This window comes from Gossypium hirsutum, chromosome D02 (assembly GCF_007990345.1).
Source record: "Gossypium hirsutum isolate 1008001.06 chromosome D02, Gossypium_hirsutum_v2.1, whole genome shotgun sequence".
NCBI lineage: Eukaryota > Viridiplantae > Streptophyta > Magnoliopsida > Malvales > Malvaceae > Gossypium > Gossypium hirsutum.
The window spans coordinates 62,314,591-62,333,782 of record NC_053438.1 but is presented as its reverse complement, the minus strand read 5'-3'; the positions used below and the strand labels follow the sequence as shown (position 1 = coordinate 62,333,782).

General features: G+C 34.5%; 3 protein-coding genes across 5 annotated transcripts; 1 reads left to right on the top strand and 2 right to left on the bottom strand.

The window, feature by feature from the left end:
* Positions 1–582: 582 nt before the first annotated feature.
* Positions 583–6,067, bottom strand: LOC107909623 (DEAD-box ATP-dependent RNA helicase 22). 3 transcript variants are annotated; one of them, XM_016837224.2, is made up of 8 exons: positions 5,614–6,067; positions 4,890–5,174; positions 4,602–4,715; positions 4,058–4,503; positions 2,575–2,899; positions 1,528–1,680; positions 1,235–1,286; positions 583–1,142 (listed from the first exon to the last, which is right to left on the bottom strand). In XM_016837224.2, exons 1-8 carry the CDS (start codon positions 5,932–5,934, stop codon positions 1,093–1,095), a joined length of 1,746 nt encoding a protein of 581 aa, XP_016692713.1. In that variant the 5' UTR covers positions 5,935–6,067; the 3' UTR covers positions 583–1,092. The 3 variants fall into 3 exon arrangements, with proteins under 3 accessions (XP_016692713.1, XP_016692714.1, XP_040944888.1); XM_016837225.2 differs by having other exon boundaries at positions 583–1,139; XM_041088954.1 differs by lacking the exon at positions 5,614–6,067 and having other exon boundaries at positions 4,602–4,791; positions 4,890–5,172.
* Positions 6,068–7,469: 1,402 nt separating this feature from the next.
* Positions 7,470–9,608, top strand: LOC107909626 (protein PLASTID REDOX INSENSITIVE 2, chloroplastic). The gene is made up of 3 exons (XM_016837231.2): positions 7,470–7,823; positions 7,948–8,043; positions 9,208–9,608. Exons 1-3 carry the CDS (start codon positions 7,560–7,562, stop codon positions 9,394–9,396), a joined length of 549 nt encoding a protein of 182 aa, XP_016692720.1. The 5' UTR covers positions 7,470–7,559; the 3' UTR covers positions 9,397–9,608.
* Positions 9,609–9,798: 190 nt separating this feature from the next.
* Positions 9,799–17,092, bottom strand: LOC107909624 (uncharacterized). Its single transcript, XM_041088352.1, has 14 exons — positions 16,710–17,092; positions 16,057–16,453; positions 15,658–15,816; positions 15,214–15,297; positions 15,012–15,110; positions 14,662–14,754; positions 14,446–14,589; positions 13,606–13,713; positions 12,997–13,048; positions 12,895–12,913; positions 12,664–12,772; positions 10,952–11,420; positions 10,640–10,807; positions 9,799–10,198 (listed from the first exon to the last, which is right to left on the bottom strand). The coding sequence occupies exons 2-14, from the start codon at positions 16,417–16,419 to the stop codon at positions 9,975–9,977; spliced, it is 2,091 nt and encodes a 696-aa protein (XP_040944286.1). The 5' UTR covers positions 16,420–16,453; positions 16,710–17,092; the 3' UTR covers positions 9,799–9,974.
* Positions 17,093–19,192: the final 2,100 nt, after the last annotated feature.

The window sequence follows — 19,192 nt, the reverse complement described above, 5'->3', positions numbered from 1 at the left end:
TCTTTAATAAAATAATAGATATTATTTTAAAGATATTTATAACCTTTTATACTTTGATAATTCTAGAAAAATACATGAGAATAGTGAAATTTGAACCTCAATCATTATATTTTTTACTATCTCAACTTTATCATTTTAATCAAACCCCATTTAATTTTTATATCTACATTTGTTACATAAATTTTTTACTCATCGTGAATGTGTCGCAATCTAGTATAGATAGATACAAATGTATAAATCTTACTAGTTCTGAAGGCCAGAAATACTGTTTGAAATCATGGAACTGTCTCCATTATAAGTAAACTGTTTTTCCAATTTCAACATGTAAAGAAGCTTCCATAACTCGGTCTGGCCTAAAACAGACCTTTAGTTTATAAGCCATCAGACTGAGTTGCAAGGACTAGCTGATGCGGATTTTGATGTACATGAATCAACAAGAAAAAACCTCATGCCATCCCCCCAAGGATGAGGCTTCCTACAACCTTGGCACAGTGCAGTTACATGCCGGAACAACAATTGGGGCTTCAATACATTCCAATGCAAGCTACGGTAGATAAGAATGCAATACCCAAAGAAACAAAATTCATTAAAATACAGATGATACTGACGATACTCGCAATTGATCCCTTAACATGTTTGGTGGACAAAATTATGGAACTTATGGAATAGAACTAATTAGGAAGGGCCAGCCATATCCATTTCATATAGACCACATCTCCTTCCAGAAAGAACATCCAATTTATCATAAGATGGCATTTGCCTTGCACATTCTTTCCAATAAGTTAAAGAAGCTATAACCCTAATTAAGTCCAAGAGTGCGAGACAGGTGAACTTGATGGAAACAAAGTATCTGTCTGCTCCTCTTCTTTTCTTTTCCTTTTTGTTTTTTTTTTCATTTTTCAATTTCTTTGTGTGTGTGTGGGCGCTTGTGTTTGTGCAGAAAGCAAGGAGAGTAGGAGAGCTCTTTCACAATGGGCATTTGTTCTCCAAAATATTTAATACCATACCTTTAAGTAACATAAAAAAAAAAACTCACTTGGGTGATAATGATACAAGATTAGTGGCTAACTATTGTTCTTTCTGTACCATGTCTTACACCATGAATTCAGCAGTTGATATCTGTCCCGCTTCGTTTGAACCTGCTAAATTAAACAAAAATATCAAAATTTTGAGATACAGTATAAAATCCATAGTGTGGAATTTTTGGCATGTAAAATCCAATCACAAACTCTACCTCTCTTTTTAAGCTTGTTCCGGAAACTTCTTTTCCTGCTAAATGCTGCTTCCTACAGCCAACAAATAACATTTTAGTCATTGCTCAAGAAAGTGCAAGTCATAAACAAGCATACGGAATTTGATTTGTATAACAAGATTTCCTAATCTTTGAATCACAAGAAAATAAAGAAAAGAAAAAGGAGAGAGAACGCTGGAGGAGGGAACCAGAAGAGGATTATCATTTCCATCTGTGATTAAGGAGTGTAGAATTGTCAATTTAGCTAAACTTAGAGTGCAAGCTTTTTGAATTACCACAGGCTGACCCAGCTTCCCAGCTGCACGGATTGCATTAACAAGATCTCGGTTGGATTCATTGTAGAGGCTGGTAACAACTCCAAATTGACCAGCCCGTGCTGTACGACCAACCCGATGCAAGAAATCTACGGCAGAAGTGGCAAAGTCTGCCTGAAAGAACGCAATATTTCAGATGATTAGCTCCATAAATTAGATAATTCACTAGTCAAAAACTTACAATAATATCAGTACTCAATAGTCACTTGTCAACCAACAGCAACAGGAAAAGTTTACTACTTGACACAGATTAGTCACTACCAATATTTATTTACGTATTTCTCTTCTAATAGGAATGATTTCCTTGTGGTCTATATTATTCCTCAGAGGTGATTGGACAGAAGTATGAAGAAATATAGATGCTTTTTCTTCCTATATCCCATAGTACCAAACTGCTTCAAAATTTATATTTCTAGCATTGGTTATGCTCGTGTGACATGTGTGCATGCCTATTGTTATTTAGATTATTGTTGCATTATCTGGTTCAGCAAATCTGACCAGCTATCCGTTTGTCAGTGTATTGAGAACGGACTTGGAAAAAGAAAGTTGCCGAAGTCAGGATACAGCCAGATCACTCTAACTAGGAACCTACTTTTCTAAAGCAAAACTTAATTAAGGTGTTACAATCAATAATTTCCTTTAAAGAGAAATGACAATACATTTATGTAGTTATAGTCAATTTTTCATTAAAACCTATATAAGTTTGGTAGAAGGGTGGAAAGGAGAAAGGAAGTGAAACTTTAATCCAAAGTTCAGCTATAAAATAGCAAATGTGGTTATGAATTCTAACTACTACAAAAGGTTTTCCATCCATTTTCCATCCTCCCTACCAAAATAAGCCTTGGTGAAACTATTCTCCAGTCACTTTTACCACTATTATTGTTACACAATACACAGTTTATTTAATTCTCCTACGTACATATAAAAGGAGCCACATGTTGCAAGATTATTCATTTATCATGAGCATAATTTTACCTCTATAAAATTGATTTAGTAAAAATGAATCACCTGGATGACATGTGAAACATTTGGAATGTCAACACCACGAGCAGCAGCATCCGTGCACACAAAAATTCCACCTTTCGCTCGGAAATCATCTAAGGACTCGGCACGTTCTGCCAGAGAGAGGCCTGTATGGTAACGGTAACACTCAATCCCAGCCCTCTGCAGTATATTAGCCACTGCTTCAACAGCCTCAACAGTGTTACCAAACACCATGGTTCGGCTAACACCAGCACCATGATCGGATGCTTTTGCGCCAAATTGTTTTACAGCCTCTATCAGTGCATCAACCTGATTGTCAGTTGTGACTTCAATCCATTTCTCCTTCAATCTGAAATTGGAAAAGAACAACAAATCACCAACAAAGCTAAATATTGCATTGAAAATAACAGGAGTTAAGGGATTGAAATGATGATTTGTGACAAAGGCAGATACACAATTAACTCAAGAGGCATAAAGGAGCTGAAAATCATGCCACAGAACAAACCAAACAAGAAGAGGCTGGATTCTGCAGGGTAAGCTGTTTTTCCAAATGTCAAACTATCAAGATATTGGATCCTCAAATATTAATTCTTTCAGCATTTCAGACAAATTAACAAGTCCTGTCCTGAATCTTTACTATAAGAACCACAATTAAGCACACCATATCTAACCCACTAAATTCAATATGACTAAACTGTTTCAGCATAGACTCCCAGGAGTCCCTACATTCCCTAGCTCATTGACAACGCTCGCCGACAGAGTCGGTGCTATCAATGTCTAAATCTACGAACCACAACAGATCAACTTATCAAAGAAACATACAACTTAGGAGTTTGTTTCACCTATATGTCAATTATTTTTATTATCAACATTTCCTTTGTCCAAAGCTAATTAAAAGCATCTTTTTTGCAATCAAGATCCAAGAGTCAGAAGCCCTTAAAGTTTAAAGACATAAACAGACAAAAGGAGATAAATGTTATTTTAAAATGATTATAGTGGCTTCTACACTACAGTTGGGTGTTCGACAGCTGCAGTTTTAATCAGGTAATTTGTGATATATCCTAAATTAGACTTGACAATATTAAACATGATATGGAAAAAATAATTAAAACATGACACAAACAAGACAATGAATGCACAAATGTTTTAGAGTCTAGATAATACGAGTTATTAAAGCATCAAAGTTATGTAAATATAAAATACCCTAAATATGATTATGGCACAACAGAATACACAAACACAATGGATACACATTGCCAGGTCTAGCCTAGTTCTCCATGCATAAGAAAAATGATATCACAAATCTCTAAGTTCTTGTTCCTTGGTGATAACAAGCACAGATGATTTTGGAGCAAAACTGATCGACATGAGCAGTGACAAGCTTAAAACAATAAAATATGAGAAAGAGATAAATATAACTTGGCCTCTAAACAATTCTAATAACCATAACTAAATGCAGCACCGTTTATCCACGGAAAGGGGAAAAAATAGTATAAGACTTTAGCACCTAGGGTTGGGTTGATGGAGGTAGCTTCCACTAACCCAGTTGGCATCCGGAAACATCTTTTTCAACACTGCACCAGCAGTTTTCTTTCCGTTAACTGGAAGGGTTGCGGCAACAAATATGTACTGCTTACTTCGTTCATAATTTTTTCTCACTCTCCTCCAGTCCTTTCTCTTGACAGGCAAAGTTTGAGTTTCTTCCATCAAGTCCTCAGCATCAACATCACCCTCAGACATTTCCTCAGCTTCTGAGATGGATTCATTTTGCATGTCTTCCTCACCCTCGAAGTCAAAGTGTGACACAGAATCAGAACTCGGTTCTACAGGATTCTCAGATCCAGCTTTATTCACCCGAGACAATAGCTTTTCATCAAAACGGAGCATGTGTATAAGACGAATAACATGATTCTCAAAGCCCCCGGAAAGGAGCATATCTGCTTCATCAAAAACCTGCCAATTATTGTAAACACACTTTTTCTTTTAAAAAAAGGCCTTGTAGTTTCCCAAATAACCAAAAGGAATATAAAGTAATGAGTGAGAAAACATACCACATACTTTACAGCACGAATGAAATCTGAACGATGATGTTTTTTGGGGTCTATACTGTTCAAAAGAGCAACTGGTGTTGACACAATAACATCCGGTTCATTCACCGGCCACCCCTGTAGTAAAGGGTCATATTTGTGACCATCAGATTTTATCAATAAAAAAGGAACAATGCCAAATATATACATGCACCTGAAAAAATTTAAAAGCACCCTCTAAGTTCCAATAACATTAAAAACCATGAATACTACCAATGCCAAAGAGATATGTGTTGATGTTCACAAAAATACCTGTCGACCACACACCGCTGCAACTCTGAGAAGTGGTCTACCATCACCGCCTGAAAGATCATTAGCCATTCGAACCACTTGTTCACAGAGCAATACATTTGGGCAAAGAACAATGGAGAAGGTACGTGAAGAAACAGTAGCTTTCTCCAAATCATTGTCCGCATCATGCCGAGCACCATAGAGCTTATCAATTAGAGGAACTAGATAACCATATGTTTTACCACTGCCAGTTTCTGCTGCAATTACTACATCTTTTCCGGAGAGAATAGATGGCATGCAGGCAGCCTATAATGATGCATAAGGGAAACCAAAAGCCACCAGTTAAAAGTGAGAAGGTCGAATAGAAAAAAACAAAAACAAAAAAAAACGAAGGTGATAAACTAACTATTGGCCTCAATAAACTAAAACTCCATGTCGAATTCAAACATATTGAGTACTAAATGATATATGCATTTGCTTTGTTGTTTTCGGTAATATGTTTAGAATAATAAAATATATGGATGTAAAAAAATTTTGTTCTACCCCTTTCAGATTTTGCTCTTTAACTGTCGGCAGCATCAAAATTGATTGAACAAAAACAAATAAGTAAAGAGCCAAGCCAACTCTAAAGTAAATACCAATCATTTTGTTCTTTAAAAAGGCATTGAACAGCAAAATTAACGAGAAATGGAGCTTAAATCACAAGGAATATATATGAATTCATCAAAAGAAGAAGGTGAAGCACCTGAACGAGGGAGGGCCTGTCGAAACCGGCATTGGAGAGAGCTTGAGAGATCCGATCAGATAAGCCTAGAGACTGCCAGGAAACAGTGTCTTCAGCAAAGAAGGTGTCCGTCCCAGTGTTCTTTGGAGAAGAGGCGGTAACAACGGCGCTACTGAAGGCCCTGGTTCGGCGGCTGTAGGATTGATTGAGCCAAATTCGGATTCGAGGAGATAGTGCGGAAGTACAGAGAAAAAAGGAGGGAGTGAAATGAGAGAGGAGCTTTGGGGTGGTGGTTGACAAACTGAAGGAATGGAGCATCGCAGTGGAGCGACGTAAAATCATTGCCACTGTTGAGATAAGCTTTTTCTATTTTTCTGGGGCTTTAAAACTGGCAGGAAGGGAGGAGATCAGGGTTTAGGGTTTAATCCTCTTCACCGCTGCTTAAGCCTTCTTTAGCCTTGTTTATAAGAGCCACAAACTACCTGTTCACTCGTAAGTCGTAACTAATGTTAAACCAAAGTACAAAAATTTTAAGAAAATGTGTGTATTTTGGGTAAATTGTGTTACACAAAATATTATTAAATTTGTAATAATTTATATGATTAATTAATGCTTTATGTAATTTATATAAAATATTGCTTAATTATATAAATTATTAATTACATAAAGCATTAATGAATCAAATAAATTATTATAAATTTATTAATATTTTGTAAACATAAAATAAAATTTTAATATTTTAAAAAATAAATAAATTAATTTTAATTTAATAGTTACAAATTGATGGACATTATTAAAGATAAAGAAAATTAACAATTTATTTAATTGAATTTAATGTTTTAAAATTTAAAATTTTAATATTAAAAATAAATTTAGAATTTTTGACAAGGATATAAATAAGTATAATTTAACAAAATTTTAATACATTATTTTAGTTTATATTGTTTTTTCACTTAATTCTTAATTTTTCTCAAACTAATACTTAAAACAAACAATTTTTTTGTCACCCATGTTGATTTACTAAAATGAAAATACTTAACTGATAAAAGTGTAAAAGAAAAATTGGTAACTAAAAGTTAGATAACCAACTCAATAAATTGCACCAATATTTTTTATAACACTTGAAATTATAAACCTCGAGTCTGACTCAATGGCTTTTTCACAATTTCTTTTTTTTTTAAAAACATTTTTCAACTGTAATAACAATAATAAATTAGCTTTTATAGCATTAGAAAAACATTTATGGTCGGAAAAATTGATGCTAAATAACAACCTTTTTATGAAAGAGAATAACATAAAATAGTTTGAAAATTATTTAATAGAAAAGTAGTATTTCGGTCTTTGACTTAAATACAACAGTGGTTAAAGTTCTTATTAGAGAATTAATTGGTACTGTTACCCCATCTTTTACTTATAATATGGTATAAAAAAACGAAAAGCAATATTTCATAAAAAAAATTCTCTTCGTTGCATATAGATGGCAATATCCGGCCTAGGGTTTTTTTTTTGTTAAAATGTGTTATAAGTCTTTATACTTTTCAAAAATTAGGAATTTAATCTATTTACTTTTTAGATTTCTGAATTCAAGTTCAACTATTAACCCTGTTATTTTTTAAAAAAAATTTATTGCTATGACATTTTTTAAATAAAAAAAACTCACTTGGTAGCTATGTAATTTTAAAAAACAAATTTGTAAATAACTTGAATTTAACAAAAAAATTAATAGTATTAACAGTGGGACCTGAATTTTGAAATCTGAAAAATAAAATGATTAAATTTCATGAAATAAAAATATAGGGATTAAATTATCAATTTTCAAAAAGCAAAGGGACTTGTGGAAGATTTTAACCTTTTTCTTTTTCTTTAACTGTAAAACTAAAAATAAAAAGCATAGGGGTTTTAGGATAAACGTTAAACCCCCGAAGGGTAGTAGAAGAACAAAAGAAGATAAGAGAGAGCAGAAAGAGATGGGTTCATTGAGCAAAGCTCTTCTCTCTTCCACGCTTCGCTCTCTTCCCTCCTTTTCTTCTCCCCCCACTCCCTTCTTCTCCTTTTCTTCTTCATATTCATTCACTCCAAATTCCCCTTCCTTTGCATTCAAAAGCTCCTTCACTTCTTCTTTAACTAGCAAAGCCCCCACACCCAATTCGCTCTCTTTCTCGTCCACCACCTTCATTTGCAAAGCTGCCGAGTACAAATTCCCTGACCCAATTCCCGAATTCGCTGATGCTGTAAGTTCCCCTTTCTTCCTCTCTTCCCTTTAGCATGCGGTCGCCTTCCAATAACTCGGGTATGACTTTATGTTAACGGATAATTCACTTGTTGGGTTTGTTTTTTTCATCTATGGTACTTCAGGAAACGGATAAATTTAGGTCGCATCTGCTCAACAAACTGTCCAAGAAGGATACTTATGAAGACTCGGTTGAAGAAGTTGTAGGAATCTGCACCGAGGTAGTCCTCTTTCTGTTTTCTAACAACATTTTCTTCTTATTTTGATTGTTGGTGGGGCGTGCGTATGATTGTTGTTTGAGTGGATATTGAAGATTACGCGTGATTAAATCTCTCTTCTTTCAGAATATGACATCCTATTCATAATTATCACGATGACACTTGCTAAAGAAACTAAAACAACAATTTTATCACAAGGTTTGAACTTTGAACTTCAAATGAGATTATTATGAATGAGAATGGCTTGGTTTTTCAGAACCTGTTTAAAATAGTTTCAATTGGTCAATTATGAAGTTGTCTGGGAAAACCTGACATTTTTTTTAGAAAACGGTGGAATATAAGCTCACCATCAATCTTTTGACCTTTTTTTTCTCTCAGATCCCTTTGTCTCATAGCTAGTGTGGTAATAACAGTTGGATCATATAGAACATACTCAGTCATAGGTAGCCCATTGTCCCAAAGAAAAGGAAGAAGAGGAAGTTAATCCTAGTACTGGCTTCGCATTGAAAAAATACACTGTTTCATAAGGATCTTTAAGTATGCATTCCTCTACTATTTGGCATATATTGGTTTACAATTAACCAAAGAATATTCCGTGGATAATGCCACTTGAACATGTTTGTATGTATCAAGGAACAGGCAGAATGCTTGATAAATTCTAGTGAATTGAATGGTGTCATTTCATTCAATCCTAAACTTGCTTACAATTACCTTAGGTAGCACACTCTAGAGATGCCATGAACAGAAGGGATTCATGAGCAGTAGTTACCCTTTGCTGTTTGTCGTTCATGAGCAGAATTCATTAAAATAGAGATAATTGTGTGTCATTTGTTTAGTTACATAATATCTGCGTAAATAGAAAACCTAGGTATGTAGTCAAAAGAGTTTAAACAAATGGAATAGCTTATCCATAAAGGGGAATAAATAATGAATGAAAAGGCCTCCTGTTTGTGTTTTGTTGCTGTCATCAGAGGCTGATTGTTGGGAGAATAAACGGAAAACAAGTCCTTTGTTCTTAGTGGCAAAGAACAATATACTAAACCAGTGCTTCTAATTGGTATGCAGTAATGGAATAAACATTTCATTTGAGCGCTATCATATTGTTGTGGTGATCTATCTAATTAGACAATCACTCAAATTATGTTGTTTCTGGTTTATTCTGAGCAGATATTTAGTACTTTCTTACATACTGAATACGGTGGTCCTGGGACACTCTTGGTCATACCTTTCATTGACATGGCTGATACTATAAATGAGCGTGGGTTGCCTGGAGGACCGCAAGCTGCACGTGCTGCAGTTAAATGGGCGCAAGATCATGTAGACAAGGACTGGAAAGAATGGACTGGCACCAATTAACATAGAATCTAAAAGCCTCCTTATATCAGGAATGTATGTTGTAAGAGCTAGTTCAGTATTGAAAATAGCATTTATTCTTACCCTGCTTCCTTTCGAGATTGAGGTGTCATTGTGATTCTGTGTCTGAGCCGGTTTTGTTATCGTATGTAGTTTTAAGGAAGCTTTGTATCAGATATCCATGACCAGAATATGATGCATAGACAATTTTGCAATTTTAAGCTGTTGATTTTTAAGTAGAAACTGTTGTATCACTGCCTTACAAATTTGAATACAAAGACAAGTTCATCCCCGTTATCACTTGGGTGTTCAGAGAACTTAAAACTTGTTCTTTGGATTAATATGAAAAAACCATGTTGCTCCAAATTGTTCACATCAGAAACAGAGAAAATAACTAAAACATGATTACATGACTAACCAGGAGGTATTTAGATTACTTAATAAGAAATAGAGCTTCGCAATCTATTGCAACCAGGTGGAAAACATTTACTGCTATACATTTTACATCCTACTAAGAAACAGTTAACAATGGACATCTGCCATAAACTAAACTTGTCTAATTGTATTTAAGGGAATCCAAGTTACAAATTTGATCGATTACGATCCATCATTTCTTCCCTATCAATGAATCGCTCCAAGAGCTCGCTCTCTTGCAAAACTAGGCAGTCTTCACTCTTCCCAAACCAGTCATAACGCCGCTTGGCAATGAAATCATAAACTGCATCCCTCAATGGAGTTGGAATTATCAAGAATGCACTTAAAGCGGAGTAGGGAAGTGGCAAGTATGATAGCACTCTCAATGCAGCTGCAGAACAATCAATTTCAGAAGGCAGGAAATTGACGTACATCAAGCAATAAAATTCTCAATCTGATAACCATCAAGAAATTAACTTCAGCGGGCATTTAGTTTTTAGAAGCTTTTTTCATGGAAATATTGTTCATTTCATCGCATCAGGTCCAAGTGCATCACATTAAACAGGAAATCTTTAGTAACCTATAAGCCATTTGGAGTTCTCATAAGTGGTTTTCTAGACTGCAAACAAATGCAAAAGAATTCCTAAAGTTTCAAACAATAATTTCTCCATGGCATATAATGGTACAACCAAAGAACTTGAGAAAAAGGCATTGAACATCAATTTCCAAGACAAACCCAACACAAAATCCATAACATATTTTAAAGTGAGATGAAAGACTGCAAAGAGGAAGGCATTAATTTGGAAGCAAAATAAATGGTGAGAAAACTAACCTGTGGAACCTTGATGATAAAGACCAAGGCCTTCAATGAACACAAAACGACGAAGAACATCCTCTCGATCAACACCGCAAACTCTCAAGTATGGTTCAGCAGCCTTTGACTGCACACAGCAGAACTTGATCTTCCTGTGTTTGTCCGCTTTAATCACCGACTTAACCCCTTCGAAATGACAAAAACAACAGGAAAAAAAAAGTAAGAAAAGAATTGAAGGTAAACAAAACCCAATCCATGGAGAACACTTAAAAAATTTTCATCAAAGAATGCGAAAAAGTAAAAGAGGGGAAACAGAGAAAAGAAAAAAACCTCGGTGGCAAAGATGGCAGACCCCATCATAGATGACGACACGTGGTTGAAGGAGATCGGGCAAAAGAGGCTTGATGGTGGCTGATACAGGTGGGTCTGAGTACACCAGATCGCTTTCTCCAGAAATATCGGCGACATCAGTGGCAGTGCCGGCGAGGAGTTTCTCTGAAGCAGAAGAAAGGGAAGGAAGGGAAAATAATAATAAATATTTTAAAGAGAAAGGAGGGGAGGGTTTAGCTGTGGTTTTGGTGAGGTTTGCAATTCTTTTCATCAACATTGCCATAATTTCGGTAATTGAGAATGGCTCGTATTTCAGTTGGGCAGGATACATGGTTGCTTTCTTGGCTTCCAAGTCGGCATGTGAAAGTAGGCTGGTGTTAGCCGTCGGATATAATGGGAACCATGAAAATGTTGGTTGGGCATCGTTAGCTCCGGCCCAACCAAATATTAATATGCTCCGAATCTCATTTTAAATTGTATAGGTTCAGATTATCTTATGCTGCCCAGAATAAAATAAATTGTTTGCCTTGAAATTAAATTTCATTCATATTAAATCTTCCACACTTCCTTCCTCTTCATTTAAATATATTGACGGAAGCTTTGAGATTTTAGTTTGAATAGTTCCAATTCTTATTTTGTTTATGTCGTTTGATTCTACACTTTGCTTTGGTTCTTATTCCATCTCTACTGTAATAATTTGATTTTACAATTTGTAGTTGCTTAAACATGTATTTATACTTTAATTGTATTTATAAACTTTTAAAAATAATTTAATATCTCATTTGGTGTCCAAGTTTGACACTTTTTTTCTAATGTGGTACTAATATTATCTTTTGGTTTTTTGGTCTAACCTAGCACATGTATTTAATAAATATCTATCTGTTTATTCATAAAATAATTTTGAACATCGCAAATCTACAATCTACAGTCTAAACCTTCCTCCCTGATCTCCGACCACCGGATCAACATAAATCTAAAGTATATTTTTCTATTTATCAATGAACACTAATCCATCGTACTAACCCTCAATTCATTACTTAAAGGTCATTAATCAAACCTTTTAAAAAGAACTTAATAGTTCAATGACTTCAATAAAACTTTTGAATAATTCAATGACTTATGTGACAACTTTCGAATAGTTTCAAAAATCATTTTGTAACTTTGTAAAGTAACCAAAAGATAAACTATTTATCCCCAAAAAAATATTCTTTCAAATTTTTAATCTTCCTACAAGTACACACCAATAGTTCCTTCCCTAGCCTTAATTCACAACGGAATCAGAATATTGCAGTGTTTATAAGCTGGTCTTCGCACATTTGTATAAAATAATGGTTATGGTATACTTTCTCTGCACTTCAATAATCAGGCAAAGGATAAAAAAGAGAAGAAGCAATATCAGAAAATTGCTGAACCCCTTAAAGAGGAAATAAAGAATATCAAAGTCCTATAAAAGCATGACCATGGGTTCAATCCTGAACAATTTCACCCTAAACTTTCTACATTGGGATAAAATGGAAAACCTGGAGTGGTGAAGAGAGATCCAAAATAACACTGAAGAGTTATCTTAGGGCACTGGTAAACCTACACCTTAATGGATTTCTCAGAATGAACTCACTCCCTTCCCTTCACTGTAGATGATCTTAGGTTCCCACAACAATCTGTAGAATAAGGATTTAAATAATAACAAAATGTATGCCATTTGAATAAGATACCCCCATTAACATGCCTCTGCCACAAACAAAACTGAAATTCCTTTGCAGAGCTGAGCTTGAAGGCCAACAATAACATGATCTTTTGGGGTTTAAATGCAAAATTTTGCACCTACACAAGATCAAAATTTTAGCCAAAGAGTGACAAAATCCTTGACCTCATTTGTGTTTTATAAATATATTCTATAACAAACCAGAAAACTTCTGCCAGCACAATCAATGACTTAGGCCAACTCCTCCTGGATTTGACCTTCTGCAAGGGTTAGAAAGATCTCATAAACATCCAGCATTTAATTGATTATGATAGATACCAAAATGGTTAAAACCAAACCTCACCAGCAAGTTTGACAGCCAAGTTGGCCTCAGCATCGGCCTCGCCATTCAGTTCCTTTCAGAGGTGAGCAAGAAAGGTTAAAATCATGCAATGCAATAAAAAGACAAAAGGGGGACCAAAAGATCTTATTCATGAGAATGCATTTCCAGAGCAATTGATTTCACTAAATTAGAATACACACTGAAAGGGAAGAAACAACAGTAAAATAACATTATTGCAAAACCTGGTCTGAGGTTGTTTAGATTTGAGACTTGAGAACTATTGGTAAGACTGATCAAAACTGATGTTTTAACACTGCAAATTATTTACAAGGTCTCATTTTTCATTCTGCGTTATCCAGGAGAAATACAAATGGTATTGAAAACAAACATTAGCCATTAGTTTCTATTTTACAGGCTCCCAGCCAAAAAGCTGGTACAATAGCCAAAGCATGCACTCCATAAAAGAGCTTAAATATAAGTAAAAGGAAAAGTCTAGATGAAAGCTATGATCCAAACTTCAAAAACATCATAAAGACCTATCAATGATGGCACAACAAAGAGGCCATAGTAGTCACAAGAAAAAGAAATTTTGCCCATTACTTTGCTATCAAGTATAAAAACTGGTCATACCCTTAAAACGTGATTGATCTGAAATGAAAGAAACTTATCCTTCAGTTTCATTGCTTGCTCATACAACTCAGACATGTGCTCATGTTTGACTTTCCATAAACCCTGCAGCTGTTCAAGGAAATAGTAGTTGTAAGAATACCAGAACAAAACAGAAGCTAAGTCTAAGCTCCTTAAGTTGAAATGATAATACTTCAATAAAATGAAAATAAACAACATAGCTCCAAGATTTAGGCACAATTATTATTATTTTGGTCAACCAAAATTTAGGCCCTTATCGAAGCCCAGGAATAGCAACAGTGGAGCTATAATTTTCCCAGAGACAATTTAGTTTGTCCCAGGTGAGAGGCCAGCCAAAAGAGAAGAAAGATTTTCTTATTTGGGGGGGGGGGGGCAAAGGTTGGATTTAGGAAGCATGACAGAGGTAAAGAACAGGTGTGCATTCTAATAGGAAAGTCCATTAATCAGATAAAATACTCATCCCTTCTAGAACCAAGTTAAGAAGGAAAATTATAAAGCTTTCTTGTTTTTAAAGTTTTTAAGAAAAAGGGAGAAGGGACAGTGCTTCCATGCTGAACCAAGTTGCTAAGGAAACAATTGCCTGAAGGCTAAAACTCAAAACATCAAATAGAAAACAAATGGGGCCCTAAAATGAGTCAACTAGCTTGCCAAAACTATTGCAATAGGTACGCCCTCTGAAATTGAAGTCCAATAACAGATTGGATAGCTTTACTCCATTTGTACTGAAGCATTAACCTAGTTCCAGCATTATCATCCAGATTTTTCTTTCTGAGAAAAATAACATCAACAAAGCAACAATAAACAGATAGAAAGTTGGATTACCTGCATACAAACGAGCTTCGAGTCACCTCGTACACGAATGTTTGTATAACCTTTTCTAAGAGCATGTTTCAACCCTAAAATTATGGCGCGATATTCAGCAGCATTATTGGTTGCTATGCCCAAACCCTCGCGCAATTTGCAGATCTGTTCAAATAGCATATTATGGAAAGATTTACATGTGGAAAAGGTCTAATTTCTAAATGGTTAATTGCATACCACATTTCCAGAATCAGTTTTCAATACAGCTGCTGCACCAGCAGGCCCAGGATTTCCTTTTGATGCACCATCAAACTCAAGAATACAAGATTGCTGCCATAAAGACACAAGTAAAGGCATCAAAGCCTATTTTTGGAGCAAAAAAGCATCACTTAATCTTGGTAAATTAATTCAGACACCCTTCTCTCTCGCATAGGAAACCCTCTTATGTTGTTTGAGGAACTATATTCAACCATCTACTTGAAAAAAAAAAAAGACAATGGCCTTCAAGACTATCTGCCCAATTCTGTGAATGATGTTGATGCCAATATTCACCAACATAATCAGTTGTCACTACCAAATTTACTTACATGACCAGAGGATGTTATTTGAGCCTCAGCATGTGGATCCAACTTGAAATGCTTTCTCACGGGATCGGCTACGGCTATTGAACCAAGTGATCCCAGTCCCTACAAAAGGTTAAAGGTAAAACACTGAAAAATAGTGTCACACACCAAACTTGTATGATATTAATAATGATGTGCTCAGGGAACATTAAAACAGCTAACCTACCCCATACTCTGACTGAAGCATATCCTGTGGTCTCTTTTTGGTTGCATCATTATGAGATGTTTCACCTTTAGAAGAAGCCGGCTCCTGAAACACAAAAAATAGGAACATTGGCCTTCGAATCTATAAGAGCCAATATCTTCACGTTCTCTGGATGGTATAAAACAGCCTTTGTGATACGGTTAACATGTGAAAGAAAGAAACTAATCAAAGAACAAATAAATTGATCATTGATGGCCTAACCTCCAAGCAGATCACATTAATTGGGAGATGCAAGTTTTATGTGCAATTGCTGTCACAAGAACACATTCAAGCAAACAGAGACATGGGTGCAGGTGCAGAAAAAAAGGAAGACAACATCAAAATATTTTTTTTCTTTTTCTGACAGACTAGTTCAAACAAACAACAAATCTGCAGTATGCATAAGGTTCATGCTCAATGTCTCACCTGGAAAGGGCAGGGAATGAGCGCTCCAAAAAGATCCTCTTTCACATCTGCAGCTCTAATAGTGTAGAGAGCATTCTTAAGCCCACAGGAAGACAGATATATTTCAGTTTCCTTTGTCAAAGAGTAGCCTTTGTAGACACTGACCGGAGGATCACATATCTACACCAAAAGAACAATAACATGTCAAAGTTAACTGAAAAGCGAAAAGAAAAAACACAGTATCTAAATTTGAAAGACTACTATGTTATTTGCATTACAATTATTATGTCATTTCATTGAAATCTAAAAAGCACATAACTATTAATATTGCAATTTGAAATAACACAGTATAGCACAACAATTAGCCTAAAAGTAAATTAACTTTAGGTGACATTAGAAAAAGGAAGTAAGAAGAATTACCGAGGATCCAACTTGGGCCTGACAATCAGCAAAGCTCTTGAAAACACCAACAGTATCTCCCTTTCTCACTACAAAGAATGCATCTTTCTCGTTTTCCATCACCGGTGGTTGTTCAGGATGAACTTTTTTAGTCCTGGATGCTTTTTTTGTGCTACTACTACTTTTACTTTTCCGGGAAGAGTAACACTGAGTGCGAAATCTTGTCAACAAGAACTCTAAATCCACAGTCTTCACACCCGCGTGCTCAAGATTTCTTCTCCATAAGGGAACATGGCATTGGTTCAAAGAAGTTGTTGCAATGAAATTACCAGCCTTTCTAAATAAAGCTGAGCCATAAGCACGCACGTGTGGCAGGCAGTTCATCAGAGAGTAAAATTGCTCCGCACTGCCTAAATTTCTAGAGTTAAAACAAATATAAGTTTCTAACTAAATGACTGATATTCCGAATTGTTTGTAGCATTTGGCGTTTAATCATTTCTATTGATAAGCCCTCCCCCAAAAAAAGAATAATTTTTTCATCTGCTTTTTCAGCAATGGAGACTTTCATAGCAATAGCTAAAGGAGCGAAATAAACCCTAGGTAGGAAATTGAGAAAGAAAGCCAAAGACAAAAAAGGGAAGGGCCAAGGAATGAGATATATTGTTAAAACATACCATTACCAATGTAGGAGCTGGAAACAGAGACGAACTGGAAGTAGCCTTCTTCTGCTGATATTCACGCCGGAGAGTGACGGAAAAAGATGGGTTCCGGGTGGTTTAAAGAAGTGGGGATAAATGGAGTTCTGCTGATATCCAATCGTCCTTGAAGAGTTTTTAGTTCCCTCTTCAGTTAAACTCTTCTCTATCTCTTCTCTCTTTCTTTTTTTTTCCCCCGAATTAAGCAATCCAAACTTACCCAACTGTTCTTGGAACACCTAAGCCTAATTCTTCAAGTAGTTTGGGCTCCTATGATGCCCATTTGTTCATGGGTTTGGTCCCCTTAAACACCTTTCAGTTGGCATGTAAAAATCAAAACAAAACACAAAGTACATTTACATAAACCACATGCCGACTCCATATGTTTCATTTATGTACTTTTTTTTAATGTTTTAATCAGGACATTCGTTAGTCTCTTTAAAATCTCAGCGTTAAATACATATGCAACTTAGTTCCTACTTGTGGAGTAAAACCAAAATTTCACTAACAACGCAATTGCTTCTGTTTGGAAGAGAATATAGAATGCGTTTAAAAAATTATTTAATAATTGAATTTGAGTATAATTACATGTGTGGCATGTTTAATTAACCATTATAATTAATAAGTTTAATTAAATTTACATGAATATTTACTTTCTATTATTATTATTTATTAAAAAAAACTATCAAAAATAATATTAAGAATTAAGATATAATCGTACTATGCCAACCAAACATGTCTTGTAATTATAATTAGTAATCTAATAATTATGATTTGTACACAACCATAACCCAATGGTAATCTCTATGATTTGAACGATGAAAGTTATAATTTTTAAGCAATCTATATTGAGACTTGACATTGCATATTTACTTGGTCACTAATGCTTGGTTTTTCAGCCACACCAGAACGAAGATTCAACAACAGCTTCTAACTGATCTAATGATGGAATGTGGTATCGAATCCTCAAGAAATTTGAAGCAGTTTATTTACGTCCTCATCTTTAAGAGATTAGTTCTTAAGAAGGGTTCGAGTTCCTCTATTCTCAGCTCTTTTATCCAATAGGCAAAAATCTTGCCAAGTGTTACTTTAATCGCTTATATAATTCTTTTTAGGGTAAACTATACAAATAGTTGTTCAATTATGTTTGCATTCTTGTTTTAGTCACTCAACTTTAATAATTTTCAATTTAGACATTAGCGTTTGAATTCGTTGTTGTTTTGATCATTGTTGTCGAAACCATTTTTTTGAAAAAAACAAAAATTTTAGGTTGTCAACTTTAAAAAATAAAAATTGTGAGTCGCCACCAATCTTTTATTAAGGTGTGATTGGGTCACCTAAAAATGACTTTGGTCTACAAATTTTAGAAAAACGGTCCGGGAGTCGGTTACGTATGAGGAAGGATTAGCACTCTCATTACGCCCAAAAATTGGTACCTAGTTAATTAATTAATGTCTTACTGTCGAAAATTTGAAAATCGTAATCCTTAGCAAAAACTTAAAACGTTACGTATTAAGACCCTTATCATTTTAGAGAAATAAAATATCACACCCAATACGTTAGGGCACGACATTCTAATTTTCCCCCAAAATGAATTAGGGCAAAATACTAGTGCAATAAAAAATGTAAAAGAATATCCATTTATTCAAGATTTAAGAAATCGCGGCCCAATACGTTAGGGCACAATTCCTCTAAAATCCCAAACTCGAAATATTTCCTTTATTATTTTTTTAAAAAAATATTCATTTCGAGAAATCAATGCGTCACATCCAATACGTTAGGACACAACTTGTTAAATTCCCAATAATGAGTTCTTATTTTTTTTATTAAAGAGAAATCCTCGATTGTTAGATTTTCAAAAAAATCGGAACCCAATTAAATAAGAGTATTACCTCTATTTTGAAGCGTTTTATTTTAAAATTAAATAAGAGATAGGGTAATGTTATGTTGAATATGTGAATGAATGCCCCTTAAACAAATATCAATAATAAATACAACAATTTTACAGAAATAATATGAATAAACAAATAAATAAACAAAATAATGACGTGCAAAATATCAAATAAATAGGCAAGATAATAATAAAAATATGCAAACATAAATTAATAAGCGAATAAAAAAATATACCTGTACACATAAAAAATACATAAGTTTTAAACAATTAATATAATATTAAAATTAATTAAATAAATTAAACATGTGTATATAAATATAAGTATGCGAAAATTTTAGTATAAAAAAACATAAATACATGCTTAAATATATATATAAAAAATAATAATAATAATTGCATATGAGAATTATAAAATAAAAATTAAAAGAATACAATTGCATTATAAAAAATATTAATTTTTAAAGAAAATATGAAAATGGACTAAATTGGATCGCCAGTAAAGATCCGGGGTAAATTCACAAATAAATAAAGTCTGGAGGACTTAATTGAATGCTCGAATTACATAGAG

Bases quoted from the DNA above. Each gene is read 5' to 3' on its own strand.
- LOC107909623 (XM_016837224.2), bottom strand. From the start codon at position 5,934: ATGATTTTACGTCGCTCCACTGCGATGCTCCATTCCTTCAGTTTGTCA. The intron at 5,175-5,613 runs GTGCTTCACCTT...GCATCATTATAG, and splicing joins ACAGGCCCTCCCTCGTTCAG to GCTGCCTGCATGCCATCTAT. The intron at 4,504-4,601 runs GTATGTTTTCTC...AATAATTGGCAG, and splicing joins TTCGTGCTGTAAAGTATGTG to GTTTTTGATGAAGCAGATAT.
- LOC107909626 (XM_016837231.2), top strand. From the start codon at position 7,560: ATGGGTTCATTGAGCAAAGCTCTTCTCTCTTCCACGCTTCGCTCTCTT. The intron at 7,824-7,947 runs GTAAGTTCCCCT...ATGGTACTTCAG, and splicing joins TTCCCGAATTCGCTGATGCT to GAAACGGATAAATTTAGGTC. The intron at 8,044-9,207 runs GTAGTCCTCTTT...TATTCTGAGCAG, and splicing joins TTGTAGGAATCTGCACCGAG to ATATTTAGTACTTTCTTACA.
- LOC107909624 (XM_041088352.1), bottom strand. From the start codon at position 16,419: ATGAACTGCCTGCCACACGTGCGTGCTTATGGCTCAGCTTTATTTAGA. The intron at 15,298-15,657 runs GTGAGACATTGA...TTTGTGTTTCAG, and splicing joins TCATTCCCTGCCCTTTCCAG to GAGCCGGCTTCTTCTAAAGG. The intron at 11,421-12,663 runs GTATCTTATTCA...TATACAATTTAA, and splicing joins GCAGAGGCATGTTAATGGGG to AATGAGATTCGGAGCATATT.